The sequence below is a fragment of the Oncorhynchus masou genome, chromosome 29 (assembly GCF_036934945.1).
Source record: "Oncorhynchus masou masou isolate Uvic2021 chromosome 29, UVic_Omas_1.1, whole genome shotgun sequence".
Classification (NCBI taxonomy): Eukaryota; Metazoa; Chordata; class Actinopteri; order Salmoniformes; family Salmonidae; genus Oncorhynchus; species Oncorhynchus masou.
The window spans coordinates 40,205,380-40,229,725 of NC_088240.1; the positions used below are offsets into that span (position 1 = coordinate 40,205,380).

Genomic DNA, 24,346 nt, shown 5'->3' on the forward strand with positions numbered 1-24,346 from the left:
TTCAAATTGAGGTCTACAAGGCCAAATATTACCAAGATCACCAAAAAGTAACCAAGGTCTCTAAGCCTAGTTGGTTTCTGCACATATTTGACTTGGCTGACATGCAGTTTTCAAGTTTCACTGTAGCATTTCAACAATGTGGACTCTAGAGGCTCACCTGTTTTTCTCTGTGTCCAGTCGGCTGTGTAAGGCCATAAAAGGCTACCAATCCTACACTTGCTATGACAGCAGTTCATTTGACGGCCTTTCGGAAACGCTATGCTTCCTGCAAGACAAAATACAACTTTCACAGAGAAGAAAAAAGAAAAACACAGGTCTTTATCGGCCTAGCCTATCATCATCATGATCTGTCTCTGAAAGCAGTTAGAATTGGCCTACCCCTTTTTCATTGCTTGTTCAGTTTATTGAAGGTTTAGGAAATTGCTCTCAAGGGCGCTAGTGTTGTGGTCGCTCTTCTACCCTGACCAACAGTGGTGGTTTGGTGTGCAACTTTTTCCTGATACCGTCGATTTCAACCAGAGCCTGGCCTATTCAACTGTTGCCAGGACAGCCTCCTCATCAGCACCACAAGTTGGAGTGTGCAGCAGGCACGAGGCGAGACAATCCTGCCATCCAGCTGCTCAAGTAGAAAGCCATGCAGCTTATGCAAAGCTTGAGCCAATTCCCTCATCCATTCTAGGAGACTTTAGAAGGACCGAAATGGAAACATAGCAAATTATGAAGCAAAGATGGAATGACAGTAAATAGTGGCAGTGGCTCAGAGTCAGATACAAAGTTGCCTCGTGATTTCATCTATTTCTGGTTCTAATATAGATCAATTAGAATTAGCCTAGTTAAATAACAGAGACGTGATTTGAGAGTAAGATGAAATCGCATCTAATCAAACCCTGTCAATTTGTAATACAAGTAAATAAACTGTCCTAAAACAGGCTAGACCTAAATTCATACAAAGCACAACAGTGAGATGTAGACCTAAATTTGCCTATTTAGATCCTGTTGTCTTCCACAATGATTAGGACAGCTAGATTAATCATCAACAAAAAGATTTACAAAGAAACTATTGATTTCCCTGATTTTCAATCCAACAGGCAATTGATTGTGGCATCAAGGCCACCTGCAGCTTCAGAATACATTTTGGGGAAAAAACAGCCCAACTTGGAAATATTGCCGCACGACATGAATATGCAGGGCCTCGATACCAGCAGTGTCATTACTAATGTTGCTGCCAATTACAGAGCATGTCATGACACTGTGATTCATGAATATTCATCAGTGACTGATATAGAGGCAGTGCTATGCAAAGGCCTCTGTCCCCATTTTACTGTCTCATTGTGAATGGTGAACGGGTACCTCCATCATACCATGGCGGCGCCTTCCAGCTGCAAGACAAGCTGTTCCATAAGGCATCGCTAGTTAACAGTATGTTATTTAAAAGTGTATTAAATTGATGAAGTGCTCTTTGGCTCTAAAGAGCATGCATTAAAGCATATTAAGTAGACATTTAAAGCTTGTAAAGTGGGAATGTTGAAATGGGGGGGGGGGGGAAAGACAGGGCAATGGAACGCCTTTAGGGTGAGCCTGCTCGGGAAAGTTAAGGTTCCTAAATCTAAACTAGCCTAAATCTATGTATCAGTATGCGACCAAATCCTTTATCTTATTTAAAAACTGCGTGACCTGAAACATTGCACTGTAGTAAGAAAGGTGGATACTGGATACCACTGCCAGTGACGGATAAGACATCAATAGGTTACCTGGGTCGTTCCATGAAAAGAGTGCCTTTTTTTGCGTCCCTTGATATTTGAAGTCGAAATTTGCGCCCCAATTCTGAATTTTCTAAACGCCTGTTATATTCAATGAAGTGCCCTTTAATAAATATCACATGAAGAATGCAATCAATCTGATTTTCAATATGAATAAGGACTTGCTAACGTGTAAGAATTCAGCATTTTGACATGTCCCTCAGTGCACCCTCTGTGACTTTCAGGAAGATTTTAACCCCCTAAATGCCAAAATGTCTCCAAGTTCTGTGCACGTACCATCATTATAAAGCCCTCGTTATTTTCTTGCTTTTACAAAGTCATTTTTAAAGATAATTATTTATTTCATGTGATTAGTGGATTAGTACATATTTTTTATTTAACCTCTTGAGATGGGAAAAAGTATGTTTTATGAAGTTGAATATGAGCTCTTTGCGACAGAATGATAAAATGTGGTGAAATCAAACGGTTTTTTTGGACCACTTCTCAAAAACCACAGAATTGGTGGAACGCACCTACTCGTGAGTTGCATGAGCAAGTTGCAGCTTGTGTACCCTAAAGACGATTTCAATATAATTACGGCTAGCCTACATTTCCCTTCACCCTGACCTGTGCACAATTCTGGGTGGACACTGGGAAATGCAGGCATTTCCATACTAGCTAGGACATTTACTATGGTAAAGCAATTATGTATTATCATTATCCATTTAGCTAGCTCTGGTGGTCTACTATGGTGGTCTACTAGCTAGCTAGCCACAATAAACAACTGGTTAATCTAGCTAATATTTAGCACTGACACTGACATGGTTGTTATGACAGGGCAGGGCAGCTTCTGGCGCTTGCAGTATTTCTACTCTAGCGAATAATACAGTGTCCCTAGCTGTACAGTGTCCCTAGCTGTACAGTGTCCCCAGCTAAAGTTAGCAGTAATTGCAATGGCATCTTGAGCAACTTAGTCAAAAGTTGTCACCTCATAGCCTAATGTTAGTTAGCTGAGCTGGTTAGCTAGAGTTTCGGAGAGAAAACCACAGGTTCCTAATGCATGTCAAAGAAAATGTTTCAGAATCTCTGTGTGCATTCTGACAAATGATTATGTATGCTGATATGTGTATGCCATGGGGGACCTTGTGCTAAAAATGAATGAACTTACAGTTCTTCTGATGTCTCTGGCAGCTATCAACCTGCACAGACACCAGGATCAATGATTGCAAAGCGTGAAAACAACGACTTGAGAGCCCGGTAGGCGACCGGTTGCTAGGAACAACCTCTTGGCAGTCGAACCAAGAAGTAGATTAATATAATGAGCATCCCAGTAAACCAATCAAAACAGAGATAATAGAGTGTTGTTCAATCATGATTGATCCTATTTTATCAAGGAGAGAAACTGCACACCACTTGCCTCAGACCAACCCTCTATGTGTGCAAGTAGACTACTGTACAGTAAGACCATGGCCATGCGTGGTGGTCTATTTGTGACAGAGGTCAGTTTAACAGATGCTGACCTTGTCAGGGCTAGTGTTCAGATAAGCAGTGATGATGGTTCATGGACAGCACTTTTTTCAGCACCTTGGACAGATCTCTCTTCTTGTTTTCTTTTTTTAAACTTTGTATGACAACGCACACTTTTTTTCAGCACCATGGACAGCAACTTTTTGTTTTTACAGTCTGCCTACTGGCAGAACACAATCACGCGTGCACGTACGCTCCGCACACACACAGACACACACACTGTACAATTGTCATCTAATGAGTTCTAATATACTCCCGGGTCAATAAAAGACAGAGCGCAACACGCATGCACACACACATTTGACAGTGATTAGCAATGCCAGTCTAAACTCCATCCACCACAGATTTAACAGCTATCATTTTTAGAAAATATCTTTGCTCTGATTTGATTATATATGATTAGCGCCCCACGTCCAAATGATTGTCAATTAATTGTGCATATAAATGAGGTACTTGGTTATTCTACAGTAAAATGGGCAATTAAATTGCTAATTGTATTTTCATTTGAAACTTTAATTGGTAAACGGATAACAGTAGATTAAGGAACAGCAGTAGGCTCATAATGCACCGTAACAACTGAGACTTTCAGGATAAAGTTGTTGGGCTTCATTACTCATCCTTGTTAGAAAAAAAATATGCAACGTGCTTGTTGTTGTGACATAATGGTGTTTGGCTAATAAACTACGTTGCATTGGGGGTATAAAGAGGAAAATGTTTCCTTGATTTGACAAAAGCAATGCCGCTTAATGATATGGGAGTATCTGTAGGTATACGCAAAACCTGAAATGTTCCCATTTTGTAGGGTCCCACTGTCATAGGATGCCAAGCCTATGATAATTTGAGGAACGTTGCTATTGACTCACCATACAAGAACACCTGTAATTCACTGTAACTGATGCACTTTAGGCCTACAACAAAGGTAGCAGGTATTTGGCCTATCTACTTTTTCAGAGGGTAGACTGAATGAGATGTAGACACCATCTAGTTTTTCCAAGCACTCCCTGCAAATACAACACTGTTCAAAAACAATTGACTTGACTAACCTAGACTCATACAGGATCTAGGTCTTGGCTAACAACTTTTGAAATTCCACTGAGCAGGAATACGGTGAAGTCTGCGTTTACAAAACTTTTGATTTTCCATGTCAGTATAGGTGATTTCATACGCTCCTAAAGCGTAATGTCGTAGCCTTAGTTCACTCAAGTCAGAGGTAAATAGGGATTGCATGATCTATGGGTGATGAACAATAGTGTCCTCTAGAGGTGAGTGCAACCATGAAGTGTTGTTTGGGTTCTCTCACCCCCCCCCCCCATGGAAATATGAATTTAGATGAAGACACAGGCTATGTGTTAGTGAGTACAAGACGATTGAATTGTTGACCTAAGCCTACTAATTTCCCTCTCAAAGCTGCATAAGTTTGTGGCAGAATATTCACGCCCTATCCTCCTTAGCCTCAGTGGCAGATACATGCTGCTACAATAAGCAGTTGTGGAATAGGCCTACACTCGTAGAGAAAAAGAACCAAAAGGGGTTCTGTGTTTGCTTCATAAATGACACCCCTTAAGGTTCTTCTATAGAACCCTATATGGAACCCAGGGGTTCTATTTGGAACCAATGTTGGTTCAGTGAAGAAGAACCCCTGATAAAAAAAAAACTGACCCCCTGAACCCCACAAAGGGGTTCTATATAGAACCCTTAGGGGTGTCCATATATGAAACAAGAAATAGAACCCTTGGTTATATCCTGAACCTTTTTTTTTTTCAAATACTGTGTAGTGGACACACATGCAAGTAGGTCTAAACTAAAGACCAGCAATACTGTTACAGCACAATAACAATAGGGACAAGACTATGACTGGAGGTCTGTCGACTGTGTCAACGCCGTCGTTTGTCAAAGCCGTCGTGCGATCTCCCTATCGCTTTTCCCTTTCTCGATGAAATTGGCTCGCCGGTGACAACTGGCTCTCCACACACGTAATAATGAGCCCTGCCCACGGTTCTATAGTCTGCTCGTGAGCAGCAGAGAACATGACTGACGGGTGGTGAAAAAGGTAGACCACACACCCACGCAATTATGGATTTGTTGGAGTCCAATTGAAATCTACTAGTTGAGTTTAAAGATAGCCAGGAATAATATTGACCCACCGCCCATTAGCCTATCTAACCAAACAAAGTGGTGAACCGCTCTGGAGGCCACCACTAGGTTGATTATGACATGCATGGATAAATAAATCACTTCCACTAAAACATGATCGAATGTTGAGCAAATATTTCACTTGGCAAAAAAAAGCAGGCATACGCTATTCGTGTTCAAAAAACGGCTTCTACGCGTACTGACATATTGCAAAAGAGCTTTACCTGTACAATTCGTGTGAACCTCTGTGACCTGTTGTGCGTCGTTCCTAGGCTCTTTTGAATACCTGGCTGCACCACGAAATACCTAAGATGAGACACCTGGCTGGTTGAAGCTAACGATGAGAATGATGTGCAGCACAAACAGGTGACGAACTCTGTCTAAACAGAATGGCACAGTGAAGCTGGGCATGAATATATAGAGATATTTACATTTCTGTTCATTAACCCGTTTTCCATATGTCAATAATGTTTTCCTATACTTTTTATGGTACACAATCAGTAAGGAGAGCCGTCTCAGGTGTACATATACACAGGCTATGCAACGGACTCGGCGTGTTGACTGGACCATGTTCCAAAAGAGATTGGTGCAGGCCACTGGCGACGCAGATGACGTTGTGATGTGAAACACGTGGGCTGTGCTGCCCAGAGCTCACATAAACAAAGGCACATTGGCAGACGGGGTAGTCGATGGTTGTATTGCGCGCAGTGCTCTGAGGAAGTCGTATAGATTGCTTGGTATTGTAGGCTATACTCTCGCTCACACATTGGAGCTTTTTACAGAATTGAAGAAGACTATCTACATGCTTTATGCATGGATTGACAACCACGTTTCTGGTGTGAAAGAAGGTAGGTTGGTTTATTTTAATAAGCGTTATGTTTATTTTTAATAAGCGGGCTGTGTCTGAATTTTTAGTTGTGACATCTTGCTTTGTAGAAAATGATTGGGAGGCATCGAAAAAACAGTTTTTCTGTAACCGTTTAATTCTCAGGCATTGTGTCCTGTTAATTAAGCATTGTTACTCTACATATTGGGAATGGTATTTACGGATGTAGAATTGTTACATTTGACATGGATTGTTCAACGTTACTTTGAAAAGGAGAAGTTGCGAAAGTCATTGATGTCAATACCGTAGAGGGTGGATGTTCAGCGACGAACTTCAAAATTATTCATTCAAAATGTCATGCGTGTGTATAATATATAACGGGCAACTGCGAAGCACTGTGTGATTTTAAAGCTCATCCATGTGGTTCATCATCTAACCTTTGTCTATAAGGCTATAGCTTAGGCTGTGAGGCGCGCATAAATAAAAGCATAGTGAGCATGTCGCGATATTGTGCTTAATTGCTTAGCGTGTTTCTCACGGATTCTTGGGGTACACATTGACGTCTCTGATGCGTTTTCTAAATGAATGTATGTAAAAGTGATTATTTCTTTAGGGGACGAGTCCAGAAAAGAGACTCTTTCTTGAATCCTGACCCCATACACCTCCAAGACAACATTGTCTATTTCAAGTGTCACCGAAAAAACAGTCCCAAGACCAAAGGTAGGAGAGTAAATTCTACATTATATTATAAAGAATGATTATGAATAGTTCCGAAGTATTTCGAAATGGTCCCGTTTCAAACAATGCGATTTAAATAAGTTATCTGAACATAAGATCAGATCCGGATCTAAATTATTTAGAATTATTGTTATTTTGTAGATGATATGGCATGTCTATAGTTTGTAGTTTATAAATGGATTTTAACATCAACATGTTGTCACTTTCGGTTTCAGCCATGCCCTGCGTCCAGGCTCAGTATGGGTCATCACCGCAAGGAGCCAGCCCCGCTTCGCAGAGCTACAGCTACCACACCGCTGGAGAATACAACTGCGACTTCTTAACACCTGAGTTTGTTAAGTTTAGTATGGACCTGACCAACACTGAGATCACAGCTACTACTTCTCTCCCTAGTTTCAGCACATTCATTGACAACTATAGCACCAGTTACGACGTTAAACCTCCCTGTCTATATCAAATGCCGCATTCTGGAGAGCAGTCCTCCATCAAAGTCGAGGACGTCCAGATGCACAGCTATCATCAGCAGAGCCATTTGCCACCTCAGTCGGAAGAGATGATGACCCACTCCGGGTCAATTTACTTCAAACCCTCCTCTCCTCACGCCCCAACCACACCAAACTTCCAGGTTCAGCCCAATCACATGTGGGAGGACCCTGGGTCCCTCCACAGTTTCCACCAGAACTATGTGGCTGCGACCTCTCATATGATAGACCAGCGCAAAAACCCGGTGTCAAGGCTGTCACTATTCTCCTTCAAACAGTCCCCTCCTGGTACCCCTGTGTCGAGTTGCCAGATGCGATTCGATGGTCCACTGCACGTCTCCATGAACCACGACAACCCAGGGGCACACCGAGGCTTAGACAGCCAGAGCTTCGCGGTACCCAGTGCTCTAAGAAAACAGGCCGGCTTAGCCTTCCCCCACTCCCTTCAGCTCGGCCATGGACACCAGTTGATGGACAGCCAAGTCCATTCGCCCCCGTCCCGCGGTTCACCGTCAAACGAGGGTCTGTGCGCAGTGTGTGGGGACAACGCTGCTTGCCAGCATTATGGAGTGAGAACCTGCGAGGGTTGCAAAGGATTTTTTAAGGTGAGCTTTTGTTGATTGTGAATTATGCAACTCAATTATTACAATTATTAATGGTATTATTAGGCCTGTTGTTTTTTTGTCAGACAATTGTCGTATTGTTATTTTAACATTCCTCTTATTATTGGTGGTGGGAGTATGCCCAGTAAACCATTATGACAATTGTAATAACATTTGGATATTATTTTCATCAAGTCATTAAAAACTCTCAGTGTTGTGAGCTCTTTTTGTGATATGACAGTCATCTCTGGACTAGAAAGTGTCACAATATTCCCCATGGTCAAATTAAATGGTCACTTTATTTCGAACCGCTGTTCAATGGCCTAATCTTACCTCTTTAAATAGAGGTGGTCTCAGAGGGCCGTAAAATTATGAATGCCCACGGATTTGTATTTACTGAATGTCTACCTCTTCGGTTCCTCGCATATATAACAGCCCAAAACTGGAAGGATGGATGTGCTGTTACAATATCAATCATCCTATATAGCGCTGCTCAATGAGTGCTAGCTTTGTATTCATTGTACAGGCACTGATGTCCATGCTAAACGTCTGTTGTCTTCACCTTTGCAGCGCACTGTTCAGAAAAATGCTAAATACGTGTGTTTAGCGAACAAAAATTGTCCTGTCGATAAACGCCGAAGAAACCGTTGCCAATACTGCCGTTTCCAGAAGTGCATGGTTGTCGGAATGGTCAAAGAGGGTAAGGACATACTGTGTTCACTTTGATTGTTTGTGTCCGTGCATGGTCATAAAGCACCTGCGGTCCTGCGCGTAAAGTTTGCGCGTAAAGCAAGTTGAAACTTTACGCACAACAATCAAAGTTAAATACAATTCTATATTTTCTCTTGTCTTCCTTTTAACACAGTTGTCCGGACTGCTAATCTAAAGGGTCGAAGAGGCCGTCTCCCCTCCAAACCTAAAAGTCCCCAAGACTCCTCACCACCCTCGCCGCCTGTCAGTCTCATAAGTGCCCTTGTTAGGTCCCATGTCGATTCCAACCCGTCCATGTCTGGCTTGGACTATTCAAGAGTGAGTTTACCATTTAATTCCCTTCAATAAATTGTGTATGAACATAAACATTGTGTTTCTGATTTATAATATAATTCGAGTGAAAATACAACGTTTGAACAAACCATGTCTGGATTTATTCGATCATGTTTCGATGTGCATTTGTCACACAATTTATGGACTTCAAAAGTTTTGTGTAAGATAGGTCTGGATTCAAAACTTTGTCCGTCTTTTAAGGTGGCATATTTTACTTAAGTAAATCGCTTTGAAACGGAGAACTCAATAAAAAGAAGACATGAATTTAATAGTAAGAAAGCACTCCCCTCCTAGAAATAGGCTTTGCAATTTCACGGGTTATATATTTTAAAGGACCTCATTAAGCCCTGTTGAAATTAAATTCCAGTTTCAGTCTAACCCTGACTACCAAATGAGTGGAGACGACACCCAGCACATCCAGCAGTTCTATGATCTCCTGACGGGTTCCATGGAGATTATCCGAGGTTGGGCGGAAAAGATCCCTGGGTTTTCTGATCTTCCGAAGCAGGATCAAGATCTCCTCTTCGAATCAGCCTTTCTGGAACTTTTTGTTCTGCGGCTGGCATACAGGTAAGCCTCTTCGTAATTATGAAATAACCTCGACTATAATAAAGATCCAACCCCCTTCAAGCTCCGTTGCTTTGGCTTTTATTAGCCACCCAATAATTAGGAGCCTCTTAAATCCCCGTTTATTGCTCATAGTAATTAATGACACTTTGTTATTAATTGCAGGTCCAACCCAGTGGAAGGCAAACTCATTTTTTGCAACGGGGTGGTCTTGCACAGGCTGCAGTGCGTCCGAGGATTTGGGGAATGGATAGACTCGATTGTGGAGTTTTCCTCTAACTTGCAAAGCATGAACATCGACATATCAGCATTCTCCTGCATCGCCGCTCTTGCTATGGTAACAGGTAAGCAAATATAGGACATATTTCAATTGAATCCCTCTCCCAAGTGTTAGACTGTTTAAATGTGTTTCTTATATTCACATTTTGGTAATTATGTTTTATTATTTTCATGTTACAGAGAGGCATGGGCTTAAGGAACCCAAGAGGGTTGAAGACCTTCAAAACAAGATAGTGAACTGCCTCAAAGATCAAGTGACATTCAATGGCGGAGGCTTGACTCGTCCGAACTACTTGTCAAAACTTTTGGGAAAACTCCCTGAACTTCGCACGCTATGTACACAAGGTCTGCAGCGTATCTTCTACTTAAAACTCGAAGACTTGGTTCCTCCGCCAGCAATAATTGACAAACTTTTCCTCGACACTCTACCTTTTTAAATGGACTTTAAAACGGACTTTTAATGAGACCTCAAAGAACTTCCACAGACTCTGTTTGAGTCAGCCTAACACATTTTTTTAGAATTTAACTCTGAATATTTCCAAGCTCCCTAGTACAATCCCCTACATCCCGATCAAGGATCCATGAAATAGATACAAAGAAGAGTGAGAAAAAATTGGCCTCAGAAAACCCACTGATGTTCGATTTTTTTATAGGCCTAATCCCCAGTATAGCCATTCGGGGAAAGTCTCCAAGGCCAATTCTCGACCAAGTTAAAAAACTTTCTTGCATCTCTTAGCCTATTTTCCTTGTTGTTGACCAAACATCTGTTCCATTGATAACGCATACTGATATGTAATATATTTCATTTATAAATATGCACATATATGATAGATTATGTGACGCGTCCAATGCGTCAATTTATAACACGTGTAAAAAGTTCGTTAATGACAAAATGCCATTTTTCTTTTATGACTTGTGCCTATATGTGTTTCTGTCAGGATCCCAGAGGTATGGAAGTATTTCGAAAAGACGACGCATGTTGTAGGTTTTATAGGCACTTGCTGTCGAGGAGATGTCTATATTATATACCGGACACTATGTAGTCTGCTAGATTTTATAAAGATTCGTAGTACTGGCACACCTTTTATGTATGACGCATATGTGAAAAAGTATCTCCATCTGTATAGATAAAGAGGGATCCATGGTGTTTGTAAAACTGTCAGACATTCCTTGTTTGTATGTGTTGTAAGTATTGTTGCTGTTGAATATAAACGTTTATATATTTATTATTTTATTGCCAAAAGCTAAATTAAGCATGGGAGCAGTTTAAATGATTTCAAACCATCATAATTCATGCTGAGCACGTTGTCTATGTTTTATGTCTTATAGACGTCTAGATAGTTATAATTTCACACATTAGAAAATGAACAATTCGTCCTATATAAAAGATAAATAAGGGTGCGGTACATCCTTTGCCTTCATGGTGTATTTGAGTAGGCTATTGCAATGCATTCGGTGCCGAATTCCAAACGTTTAGAGAGAAAGAGATATTTAATGTTTACAAATAAAACGTTTAAATCATTTTTTCTTGCGAAACAATTCCTCATAATTGATTTTTCCTTTACAATTAGTCTACAGGTGCATCTAAATGAAATGATTGAATCTCAAATTAATTTAGTGAATTATTGCTTTCCTGTAAATATAGTGTACATTTTGACGAAATTCTTTCTCGTTATGTCTTAAGGAATATTTTGTTTGTTTGTTCAGGCTACGCAGAAATAAGATGTTACTAGTTAGGCTGTGATTACAGTGGATTTTTGATTACAGTGAAATAACGTACAATTTACATTAACGCAAAAAAAAAATCGTTTATCAAAAATAGATAACCCTCCGTAATTGGCATGAATGCTTGAAAGGTGTTTGGTTTTTTGGAAGTGTTTCATTGAGGTAGGATATGTATGATTCAATGTATTTGATATTTATTTGCAAGAAAGAGGGGAACATTAGCAGTTTGCTAAAATCACAAAAAAAGTCGGATCGGTCTTGGACTCAAAATAATTGGACAAAACGTATAATTACATTGTTCATTATTTTCACGTATGGGGACTGCGTATTTTGTAGCCTATAAGCCTACATAACCAAAAGACACGTTCAACAAGTATTGTGAATATTGACATTTCAAGAGAAGTGGCATGCTGACGTTGCATCCTTAAGGCCCATAGCCTACATTTAAATTGATAGATAAATTGACAGCCGTGAACATAATAAAATAAAATGTCCCTGTCTTTATTTATGCAATCACGCCAGAAGGCCGAGGCTGCTATCAAACCAAAGAAGTAAAACCGTTTCAAAACAGTTGGATTGACACGGTACATGTTGCATCATTTCTGACAGCTTTTGATATTTGATAACCAACAGTAGAATATCTGTCAAAAAACATAGTTGTCCGAAGTCTGATTTATCCTGGACAAAATAATGGACAATATAATTTAAAAAGCGTTTTGGAACGAAATTAATAGACAAACAGGAGTAATTCAAGTTATGAAAGGTATATTAGGGTATCTACTTTGGAGTTATGGCGTATATGATTTAGGAAAATAACTAAATAAAGTACCCTTATTTCAATTTAATCAGTCTCATTAATTTGAAGATAAACTATGACTGGCCTATATAATAATTACTGAAACATTTCAGTTTAAACTATAGTAGACTATTGTTTACTTGACGTCAGAGGCGCGTAAATGAGTTATTACTTCCTCATTGAAATGGGTCTGTCCTTTTTTTTTAAACTTAGAAGTTAACGTTTTTTTAAAAGTTGTTTTGTCAGTTCCAGAGGTGTGCAAACACACTCCAGAGCAGTAGCCTATGCCGGTAGGCTATAGCCTATATACCAAACAACAAAACTGCCACAATTGAAACAGAGATAGCATCAAGTTAATTCATTAGGGCACTACTCTGAACAATATGAAAGCTGTTTGTGCTCAAGTACCATGACCATTTTATAAAGCACCTTTACCGCCAACTATCACTTGCTCGTAGCCACATACTGTACGGAGTGCGGGAAGGCTCGTGTCCCTCTGCTGATTGGGGATATGGATCTGATACAGACCTAGCCGTTCTGACTATGTAAATTGATATTGTACCCTGATCAACCAATGTATTAGTCCGTCATCTCCAAATCTCAGAAAGGACCCACAAAGGTGTCATATAGCCCATTGTAATCGTTTAATATCACTTTGAATCTATGTAATTAGGGGGGTTTCAATTGGCCATGTCTTGTGATATCAGATGGATATTTGACATCAGACAAATGCTTTTCTTATCAAGTAAATATGTCTTAGTTTATGTAATAATATTGCCCGCAGGACCACACATTGTGCTTAACCCGCATTTGTCACATTTGCAATGATTTATAGTTTGAATATGAACGCACTGAATTATATATAGCTTCATATGTAGGCCTACACATAGCCTATACATTGTCACATAAAAGTAGTTGAGACATTTTTCACCATTGTACTGCTACATTACAGATGCAATTAAGAAACCACAGGCAAAAACCCAAACAGGCAATTGAACTATACTGTCATTGCTGGTCACATCACTCTCCCCTAAAAGGAAAGTGATGTGTGGCTCTAAGGCGATGTCTGGATCTTATCCACAAATGATACAAGATGTATTACATGATCAACATGGCAGCAGTATAGCTCGTCTTTAAAGTTCTTAGCAGAAGGCTATAAATTGTCTAAATAATTAGATCTTTACCACAAAGTGCTAATTCCAAGACTAATTGTGATTACATTCCGAACCGGTTTGGTGACATTTAGCAGATCCGCTGAAAAGGATGCTTGCAATGTCTCAAGTTCATTTCTGTTGACTCCAATGACTCTGCACAATGAAATATGATATTTGTATGTGGCAAAAACGCGTTTGACAGTGGCTGCATACGTAAGTCCCATTTAGCTTAATTAACAGCATACTTAACATCAATACAAGGTTTTTGACGGGACATTCTTACTGAAAAAAAAAACCCGTTATACATTGATTTTGTAATCCAATATGACGCATCGTCACGTGGTCTCAATATTATTATTTTTCATTATTGCACTATAACCTTATAGGATTATAGCATTATAGCACCTTTACAGGGTTATGCAAGTGCATGGTCTGTAGTAAGAAGAAGGAGAAAGCAGCACAGAGAGAGTGACAGAAATAGCATGGTCTCCATAAGAGACTGTGCCCAAACGTCCTCTGCTAAGTGCATGCACCTGTTCTGAGAAAAGGGTACATCTCATCCTCTGAGAGTGCTGCTAGTTCACTGGGCATCTATTATTCCTGCAGACCTGTGCCAGTTAAATGCTGTGTTTTGTCCTTCTTCCATGTATTCCCTCGTCCTCCCCCAATTTATTCCGTGTCCTCCAGAATGAGTCGCAACACAGGTGAAATGCTATCGTGCAATAGTCAAAAACCTCACCTGATCGGGAATTATAGATTTAGAAAAACGACACAAGTTTACAGAAATTAGACTAACCTGTGTTATAAAATCTAGGACAGATGCTGTCTTAACTTTCATGACGTCATACAGTGTAATCTATTTCCCACTGGAAGTATTAGGTCTATGCTACCAAGAACGAACATGAGATGATGTTGGAAAATATTCCAATAGAATACCATTTGTTGTTATGATGTTCTGCTTGGTTTATGAACCTCTGGTGTTTTGGATGGGTTTAGTCACACGAATCCTTCCTGCAAAAGCAAAAATATTAATATGGAATAAATGTGGATTTGGATAAGGTAGTTTTATGGAGTACCACAATGTGTGTACTTTGATCTCATATTTATGTGACAAGACCATTATATAGACTTGAGCAAATAAGTATTCTAAACAACTCTTGTCAATACTCATGTTCAATCTTTGACCATTGGTGCCTTTGAGAAAAGATGTCGGTCAAGGCCCTGCTCTTGACTGTGAGTGAGCGTCAGTTAGGAGAACAAGGCCATGCAGTCTCTTCACTTCATAGCACTTCATAATACTCGGTAGCACTTCATAACACTTCACAACACTTCATAACACGTTTTAACACTTCATAGCACTTCACAATACTCGGTAGCACTTCATAACATTTCACAACACTTCATAACACGTTTTAACACTTCATAGCACTTCATAATACTCGGTTGCACTTCATAACACTTCACAACACGTCATAACACATTTTAACACTTCATAGCACGCCATAGAACTTTCTAGCACTTCCTAGCACTTCATAGCATTTAATGTTCTTCTTACGTTTTCCCATGTCACACTTCCCTTCAGCTCTCTACTCTAGCCTACAGACTACAGTCTACTTACAGTGCCGTGAGGGAAGCTTCCCTCTCCCACATCCTGCATGTGATGATTAGGGGCCGCATGTATCCCAGAGTAGGGGCAGGAGTAGGAGATTTTGCATCAGTTTGGCCTTTTCGATCAATATTAATACAATTACATGGACTGTTGAGGGGAGCTGATCCTAGACCAGCACTCCTACTCCGAGAAGCTTGATTCATAAGGCCCCTAACATAATCATACTGAAGCAAACTCTGAAACACAATAACTAAAATATTTGTCACATATTTCAAGGGTCTAGCTAATGGATGCTTGGCCCGGTGTCTGCTACAGCTGCTTGATGGAATGAACTTGTGAGTGCTGTCAATACAAACAAAAAAACTACAAAATAGTATGTATTCACTACTGTAAGTCACTCAAGATAAGAGTGTCTGCTAAATTACAAAAATGTTTTTTTTTTAAATGCAAAAATGTAAGAACATCGGAGTTGAACGAGACTCTTCTGCTTCAGCCCACAGGCCCACCATGTTGTTAAACTGTGTTTGGTTGCCCTGACTCCTTGCCAATAGTTATCCCTTCAATGCACACCCTATACTGGGAGCTTATTGAACATTTATTTTGGTAGTATTTGGTAATGTGTGTTTTTGAACGAGTATTGAGGCACCGTGGATAAGCACATCTAGTGCTAAAATGTATTGCCGTATACTGAGGAAGAGTTCATACGTTTCTCAATGGTATTGAGTAAAGTCTGTGATAAACATCTGGCACAAAAACGGGTACAACCCTGCATTCCAAGAAAGAGAGTGAAGACAAAATACACCTTGCACAGAAGGGAATGGAGCCTCTGGAGGCCTTGGATCACCCTGACACACAGCGGCTTTATCATTCATAGGACTAAACAGACAATCAATTCAGCAGCCATGTATGGCGAATGAAGGGAAGCGACAAGCTGTGAATGATGAAGAGCCAAAAATCAAAGTCCTCTGTCCTCCTCAATTCTAATGGCCGTCAGCAAGCGAGACAGGACCAGTAAAATGAGGTTAATCATTTGCAAAGATCCTTTTAAAGAAGATTGACTGGACTTGATGCCCAGTCAGATCACTCATAAATATTTACTTCCTATTAACAGCTGTGGGTAGTCTGTTATTGCACATTGATTTCTGATGGATTTCTGATGGATGTTGTTAAAGGGATGGTTCACCCAAATTACAAAATTAGATATTGGTTTCCTTACCCTGTAAGCAGTCTATGGACAAGGTATGACAGCAATCCATGTTTTGGTATAGTTTCCCTGGCACTGTTTCCACATGGTAACATTTTAGCATTTGTGGCACAAATCCCATTTAAGTCATGGGACCGATGTTAGCATTTTTCGAGCAGCATGTCCAAATCATCCGAAAGTATCTCAAATTGACTGTGAATCTCAACCATGTCACTTATAGCAGATTTTAACCAGATGCGTGAAAAATGCCAACATCGGTCCCATGACTTGAATAGAATTGGTGCCACAAATGCTAACACGTTAGCATGTGGAAACAGTGCCAGAGGAACTAAACCAAAGCATGGATTGCTGTCATACCTTGTCCGTAGACTGTTTGCAGGGTTTGGAAACCAATGTGTAATTTTGTAATTTGGGCGATTTATCCCTTTAAATTATTATTTCAAGTGTGGTCAGCACACAGAAGAAATCCATTAATAAAATACTTGAACTGGAGTTATTCATGCAATGAGATTGATAGAATTATCTGTCTGGAGTTGGTTCCCAAATGTTTTTAAGACGGCTATTTATATGAATAATATGGATATATCACAGTTCTTTTGGATAAACATGTCATAATTACTAAATATACATGTAACAGCTATCACAAACATAACCAAGAAAAAAACATGAAAAAAGGCCTTCATTTTCAAGTTAGTGAGAAACAACATGCAGCCGCACTGAACATTTGAACCTCGCCCTTTGACCTTATTGACTAAATAAAAGAGGAAACTTCCTTCATGGAAAGAGTTAACGTTTCCCAAGGCAGACATGTCTCCGATTCAGTTGGTTTTAATGAACCCACTGCTCACTGGTCACTGAAGGAGAAAGCACAGCCATAAATGCTTGATGGTAAAAGAGGAGATATTGAGGAGGGAAGGGTGCCGAATGTGTATTTCTAAGTGGCGGGAAACTGCGCCCATCCAGCTGGTCGAAGTCAGTGGCTGAAGAGGCAGTGGATTGTATAACCATCAAATATGCATTAGATCTCTAGGGCAAAACTTGAGGGGGAAAAAAGGATAGAGGACAAGACTGCAAACATGGTGATTTGTGAAGGGCCCAATTCTAATGAATGAGCAAAACAGCAAAATTAGGCTTGGAATCAGGAAATAGATGTGTAATCCACATTTTCATCACAAATAGGCATAGTATATACAGTTGAAGTCGAAGATTTACATACACGTAGGTTGGAGTCATTAAAACTCGTTTTTCAACCACTCCACAAATTTCTTCTTAACAAACTATAGTTTTGGGAAGTCGGGCAGGACATCTACTTTGTGCATGACACAAGTAATCTTTCCAACAATTATTTACAGACAGATTATTTCACTTATAATTCCCTGTGTCACAATTCCAGTGGGTCAGAAGTTTACATACACTAAGTTGACCGTGCCTTTAAACAGCTTGGAAAATTCTAGAAAATGATGTCATGGCTTTAGAAGCTTCTGATAGGCTAATTGACATAATTTGAGTCAATTGGAGGTACCTGTCAATTGGAGGTACCTGTTGATGTATTTCAAGGCCTAACTTCAAACTCAGTGCCTCTTTGCTTGACATCATGGGAAAATCAAAAGAAATCAGCCAAGACCTCAATAAAAAAATTGTAGACCTCCACAAGTCTGGTTCATCCTTGGGAGCAATTTCCAAATGCCTGAAAGGTATCACGTTCATCTGTACAAACAATAATACACAAGTATAAACACCATGGGACCACGCAGCCGTCATACCGCTCAGGAACGAGATGCGTTCTGTGTCCTAGAGATGAACATACTTTGGTGCAAAAAGTGCAAATCAATCCCAGAACAACAGCAAAGGACCTTGTGAAGATGCTGGAGGAAACAGGTACAAAATTATCTATATCCACTGTACAATGAGTACTATATCGACATAATCTGAAAGTCCGCTCAACAAGGAAGAAGCCACTGCTCCAAAACCGCCATAAAAATGCCAGACTACGGTTTGCAACTGCACATGGTGACAAAGATCATACTTTTTGGAGAAATGTCCTCTGGTCTGTTGAAACAAAAGTAGAACTGTTTGGCCATAAAATGACCATCGTTATGTTTGGAGGAAAAATGGGGAGGCTTGCAAGCCGAAGAACACCATCCCAACCGTGAAGCATGGGATTGGCAGTATCCTGTTGTGGGGGTGCTTTTCTGCAGGAGGGACTGGTGCACTTCACAAAATAGATGGCATCTTTAGGCAGGAAAATAACGTGGATATATTGAAGCAACATCTCAAGACATCAGTCAGGAAGTTAAAGCTAGGTCGCAAATTGATCTTCCAATTGGACAATGACCCCAAGCATACTTCCAAAGTTGTGGAAAAATGGCTTAAGTACAACAAAGTCAAGGTATTGGAGTGGCCATCACAAAGCCCTGACCTCAATCCCATAGAAAATTTGTAGGCAGAACTGAAAAAGTGTGTGCGAGCAAGGAGGCCTACAAACCTGATACAGTCACACAAGCTCTATCAGGAGGAATGGGCCAAAATTCACCCAACTTATTGTGGGAAGCTTGTGGAAGGCTACCTGAAACGTTTGACACAAGATAAACAATTTGAAGGCAATGCTACCAAATACTAGTTGAGTGTACGTGAACTTCTGACCCACTGGGAATGTGATGAAAGAAATAAAAGATGAAATAAATCATTCTCTCTACTATTATTCTGACATTTCACATGCTTAAAATAAAGTGGTGATCCTAACTGACCTAAGACAGAGAATTTTTACAAGGATTAAATGTCAGGAACTGAGTTGAAATGTATTTGGCTAAGGTGTACGTAAACCTCCGACTTCAACTGTGTAAAACGAATGTTCACGTACTCACGTTTGTGAGATGTAAATTATTGTAAAAAGAGAAAAAAGAAGGCACCACTCATTCACACCCCAGCACATTTTGATGATTAGATTGAATGCCTGGCTGCAAACTATCACTGTCTGATGTCATCATGCAAAATGTCAATGTGCTCAGATGCATTGGCTTGCTACCAACAAGAATTTACCCTGAACCTGTGAACTGATTTTTCCTCCTTCTGCTTCATCATGTGTAGTGAATGTCTTCAACACATCCATGCACATGTAATCTGCTCATGTTTGTCATGTAAATTGTGCATGTTTTTTTTTTCTCCTTAGACTTCTCAGTCCAAGGCAGAGGGACAAACACCACTGGCACAGCTAATCTCTGCTTTGAGATAACTTATGAAACGTGGACAATATTAGCAATAATACAATTTGAGTGTGACTGACCTAGCTATTAGTGTTTGTCTTGTTCTAACTCATATTGCTATCATCAATGTCATCTTGTGGATACAGGGTGAAGCAAATCCCGAAAAACAGTTACAGATTCGGTATTCAAGCTTAAGCTCAGAGGGCATATGACACCGGTCAGTTGTCAGAATACAGCTGAAGTTCTGTGCTTTTTATTTTATTTTATTTTTTTTAGGACAAAAGCAGAACAATGCCCCGCAGATATTGCCTCAACTTTGTCAAGTGGCACATTCAAATGCAAGGCCTACGGCCAAATCAAAAGAAAACAGAGGAAATATTTTTGCCTGTTTTGACATGACCGTTTTTGAAAGTTCAAGCAGAAAACCAATTATAATGAGCGGCGCAAAGCCCGAAGCCTATCGATGCCACTCATAGATAATAAAACAAGAGAAAATGGGAAAATAAGACTTGCAGTAAGCCAGTGCTTATAGCTGGTGGAGCTATCCACCCAACACTGGATATCATATTAATAGTGTCTGTTTGCTGTTGAGTTTCCAAGCAGCTGCATTCTAGTACAGATCAAATCAAGTCAGGATTAGAAAGTAAAAGAGCATGGTTTAAAGTAATCTATCCCACAGGAGCCCTGGTCCAATTCATCAAACAAAGCTTACAACTACACCCCCAAGTGTTTTTCGCCACTGCACGGCCAGAGGCACACATGCTTGAAATTATTTATAAAATACATCCATAGATTTTGCATGAGTGGAGGGTTCTCCACTCCCATTCGTTGGATTGTTTTGCCTATGTGTATTACGACGTCTGACTGTGTGCGCGCACTTGAGTGTGTGAGCATGAAGAGAACGTTTGTTATGCAAACACAAGTGCATTATATGACGCATGCTGGGTTGGACACAGGCTTCCACATTGTATATATAGCTATGGTCATGTCTCAGCGAAGGATGATACTATTGAGAGTTCAGCTTCTGTTGTGGCTGCTCTTCTGCCTGATCCTTTGTGGAGGGCCCCATTGAGTCCTCTCAGGGTTGAGGGTCGAGGGGGGCAGGGGAGCGCGTGTCACGGCAGACAGGGGAGATCCAGCGCAGGCTTTACCAGAGCTTTGTCATATCACTAGGAGATTAAGGACAGACACATGTCAAACCCCGCAGAGCCTGCTGCAATAAAACACCTGCCAACAGCCAACCTTCTGGATCCGCTCAACCCCAGCCCAGAACCACACACTGTTCCCTAAACCACAAGGCCTAACACCACAGCTTTACAATGGTTGTTCTGATATAGATCAGGTAACAAGGACACCACTGAGACTAGAGTCATCTTCAAGTAGGTCGCTCGGGGGAAAAGAGTATGGGACAAATATGCTAACGTGTCATTTATCTTGTGAATATGGTTAAAAGGGTCCAAAGACAAAATCAGATCACTTCAAATACTATGTGAGGTTGAACGTTTCTGCTTACATATTCATTTAACTTAAAAATCCCTCACAGGAAATATTAAACATATGCAAAAGGAAAGTGAGGTTTGATGGAAAACTGGATATTTTACATGAAATCCGGTGAAGAGGGCTGACACAAAAAAAAAACGGTCAGCCTATGAACACAAGTTCCCCAAGCGTTGTTCTTCTTGAGTGAGTTCCATTCAAGTAAGGTGAACGAGAAGGAGGAGGTCTCAACGAGTACCAACTACGAGCAGGATCAAGCTCAATGAGCCTCGCTAATCTAGAAGGTCTTTCAGAAATATGGACTAGAGAGGCTGGAGATATTTTCCCAACAAGAAGACAAAAGAAGTGTGCAGAGAGAACACTAGAATCACTGACCTTCAAACAAGCTCTCCCTCCATATAGAGTATAGGAGACATGCACAATCCATCAAAAATGCACATGAACTTTACTCTTCAAATACTTCCTGCTTGAATAACAGTCAGTGGCTCAGCTGTGAATATTGCATAGACCTATGCAGCCAGCACTCATATTGTATTCACAGAAATTTGAATGGCAACTGAATAATGTGCAAATGTATTAAAAAAAAATATATATCTTTAAAAAATATGGCCTGTGGTTTATGGCTCTGTAGAAATATCTTCTTTAAAAAAAATGTCTTCAATATTGTTACCTTGGGAGAATGATTTATACATATTTATCTATCGTTGTATTTTTGTATTATCTGTTTCATACGCAGTGTGAGTTACATACTTGTACGCTTCTCATTGTTTTTGGATTGTTTGAAAGAGGACCTTGCTTCTTAACCCCCTCGAGTCCATGTCCGCGACCCCACGGACGTCTAATTAGCATAAGAAAAAAATCCCCATAAAAATCTGTCAGTTTAAGCTATTACATATATTTTTGAAAGTGAATGTGTTGATATTAATCACTTTTGAATACTCATGGTTAAATTTTGTATTTTTTTTGTGAAACCAACAAAGGTGAAAAACAAAAATTCACAGAATCAATCAAATATATATAATACATCTGCGTCCAGTATAGTAGCCATGAAATTGCCCTTCCCAATGTCCCCTTCCAGGAATGAAAAGATCAGTGTTAATTTCCAGGCCCTCTTTGATTGGGTGAACCTGGCTCCGTCTCGCGTGGCATGGCTACCACAGGTCAGTGGCTGGTGCAGTGTACCATGAAACAAACAAATAGAAAAAGGCACCTTGTGGCACTTTACGTTCACCAGCGACTGCAAGCCTGCCAGGTCCCTGTGACGAAAACCTGTGCCTCAGACACAACCGAGGAGAGAGGGAGGGGGAGAGAGAGTGGGAGAAGGAGGGGTAAGACAGAGGTGGGGGAGCAGAGGGAAAGAGAGGGAGAGTAGGAGCAGGGGGGGAGGAAAGGGGGTACCAAACGAGAGAGGGATCGGGAGAATAGGAGAGACAGGCCGATCATCCAGTGTGATAAGATGTGTAAAAAAATAGTCTGATTATCACAGAAGGCTGGAAGCAACAGACAGACAGTTGGGAGTCATCTCAAAACTCAGGAGGGAAGACAGAAGACAAGAGGTCACAATTATATCCCGCCCGCTCCTCTTCCCCTCCGTCTCATGAAGTGAGGTAATATATTCGGTTAGTTCCTGTATGGCGCTGAGGGGAAATTCTAATTAAGGGTGGAGGGAATTTTGACACATGTGAAGCAGAGATCAATATTTAGCGTCGTAATCAGCAATTCCTGATGGCTTGACAGTGTCACTGTGGTGCTCTGGAACTCTCCATTACTCGCCGGGAGAGTGGAGGCAGGCCTCGGCAAAACTCCTCTCCCAGCCATCGTCTAATCACAGGAAGTGATGCTCCATTTTGTCTGTTTAAAAAAAAAATCTTCAGTCATCTTTTAAAAAGAGAGCTGATACATAGGAGCACAAAGAACACAAATAACACATTGCAAAATGCCTGGGCTACGGTAGGATATTCAGCGACATCACGGCTTTACCACCTTTAAACTGTTTATTTTCCCCTTCTCAGCCAGGTCACCCGTAGGACGTTAGGTCACCTGAGGACGTTGGGAGATGATGTGGAAAACGTCCACTAGGGGCAACAGTGAACGCTGTTACCTTCAAGTGGGTTTAGGTTTTGCTAGGGAGTTGGGGACGGGGATGGTGTGTGGGCGTAAGCATCTTCCTCTGATTCCGAAGGTTGGAAGTTTTGAATCCAGTGATATAACAACATTTTGTATTTTGTATTAAGCCTATCCCAAACCGTTACCCTTACCCTAACCATTTGGATGTAATGCCTAACCTTCAAATGTCGGAGTTTATGCCTAAACTTAACCCTAAACCTTAGTAATTTGGAGTTAATGCCTAAACTTAACCTTAAACACTTCAAAATGTTATGCTTGAGAAACATGGATAAACGTCTAATTCTGATGTGAGACTGTGAGAGCTAGTTGGCCATTTTATTTAAGTTTCAGGAAACCCAATTGGGTCATCTGAATAGGAGACCCAATTCAGTGAACTAGAGGTTCTGTAAATAAATTAAATAGAAAATGTTTTCTCCTCAATGTATTTTTTTAGTATTAATTTCCAACGCATGCACAACGCTCGCTCACGCACGCACGCACGCACGCACGCACGCACGCACGCACGCACACACACACACACACACACACACACACACACACACACACACACACACACACACACACACACACACACACACACACACACACACACACACACACACACACACACACACACATGTCCTGAAAAGGGAGAATTTTCCTTGTTTTACTATCCTTGTGGGGACTTTTGGGAATTTTAGGACACAAGGGTAGAAGAACCAATCCACAGACACATATATTCACACACATGAAGTAAGTGCAACATTTCCAACATGTGAACAGCACTCCAGAGCTGACACCACCACTGACCACACATGCAGAGCGTGTACCATGAACATGGTGTTGTTAGGCGAGGGAGGGCGAGAGGAGAGGGCGAGGGGGGCGACCAGGGTGTCCCCTGTCACCTCGTGTCAGCCCATCTCCCTGTTCCTGCATGTAGCTGACATGCACGTGGGTACTTACCACCTCAAGTTGCTCCAATTAAGGGCCGTCCCACTGTGCTGTCCATTGCTTAGAGTGCTTGGGTGGGTGACAAGAAATGGTCTGGGATCTGTCTCTCCGGTGACATAACGAAGGAATTTTAAGGGGGGATAGTGAGGCAAACACACACCGCC

At 40.8% G+C, this 24,346-nt stretch overlaps 1 protein-coding gene across 1 annotated transcript; it reads left to right on the plus strand.

The window, feature by feature from the left end:
• Positions 1–6,104: 6,104 nt before the first annotated feature.
• On the plus strand, positions 6,105–11,233 carry LOC135521189 (nuclear receptor subfamily 4 group A member 2-like). The gene is made up of 8 exons (XM_064947119.1): positions 6,105–6,247; positions 6,839–6,945; positions 7,179–8,050; positions 8,618–8,747; positions 8,913–9,076; positions 9,459–9,661; positions 9,824–10,002; positions 10,118–11,233. The coding sequence occupies exons 3-8, from the start codon at positions 7,181–7,183 to the stop codon at positions 10,372–10,374; spliced, it is 1,803 nt and encodes a 600-aa protein (XP_064803191.1). The 5' UTR covers positions 6,105–6,247; positions 6,839–6,945; positions 7,179–7,180; the 3' UTR covers positions 10,375–11,233.
• The last annotated feature ends 13,113 nt before the right edge of the window (positions 11,234–24,346 follow it).

Excerpts from the sequence above, each read along its gene's own strand:
- LOC135521189 (XM_064947119.1), top strand. The coding sequence starts at position 7,181 with ATGCCCTGCGTCCAGGCTCAGTATGGGTCATCACCGCAAGGAGCCAGC. Across the intron at positions 9,662-9,823 it reads GTTCTGCGGCTGGCATACAG|GTCCAACCCAGTGGAAGGCA; the intron begins GTAAGCCTCTTC and ends TATTAATTGCAG. Across the intron at positions 10,003-10,117 it reads CGCTCTTGCTATGGTAACAG|AGAGGCATGGGCTTAAGGAA; the intron begins GTAAGCAAATAT and ends TTCATGTTACAG.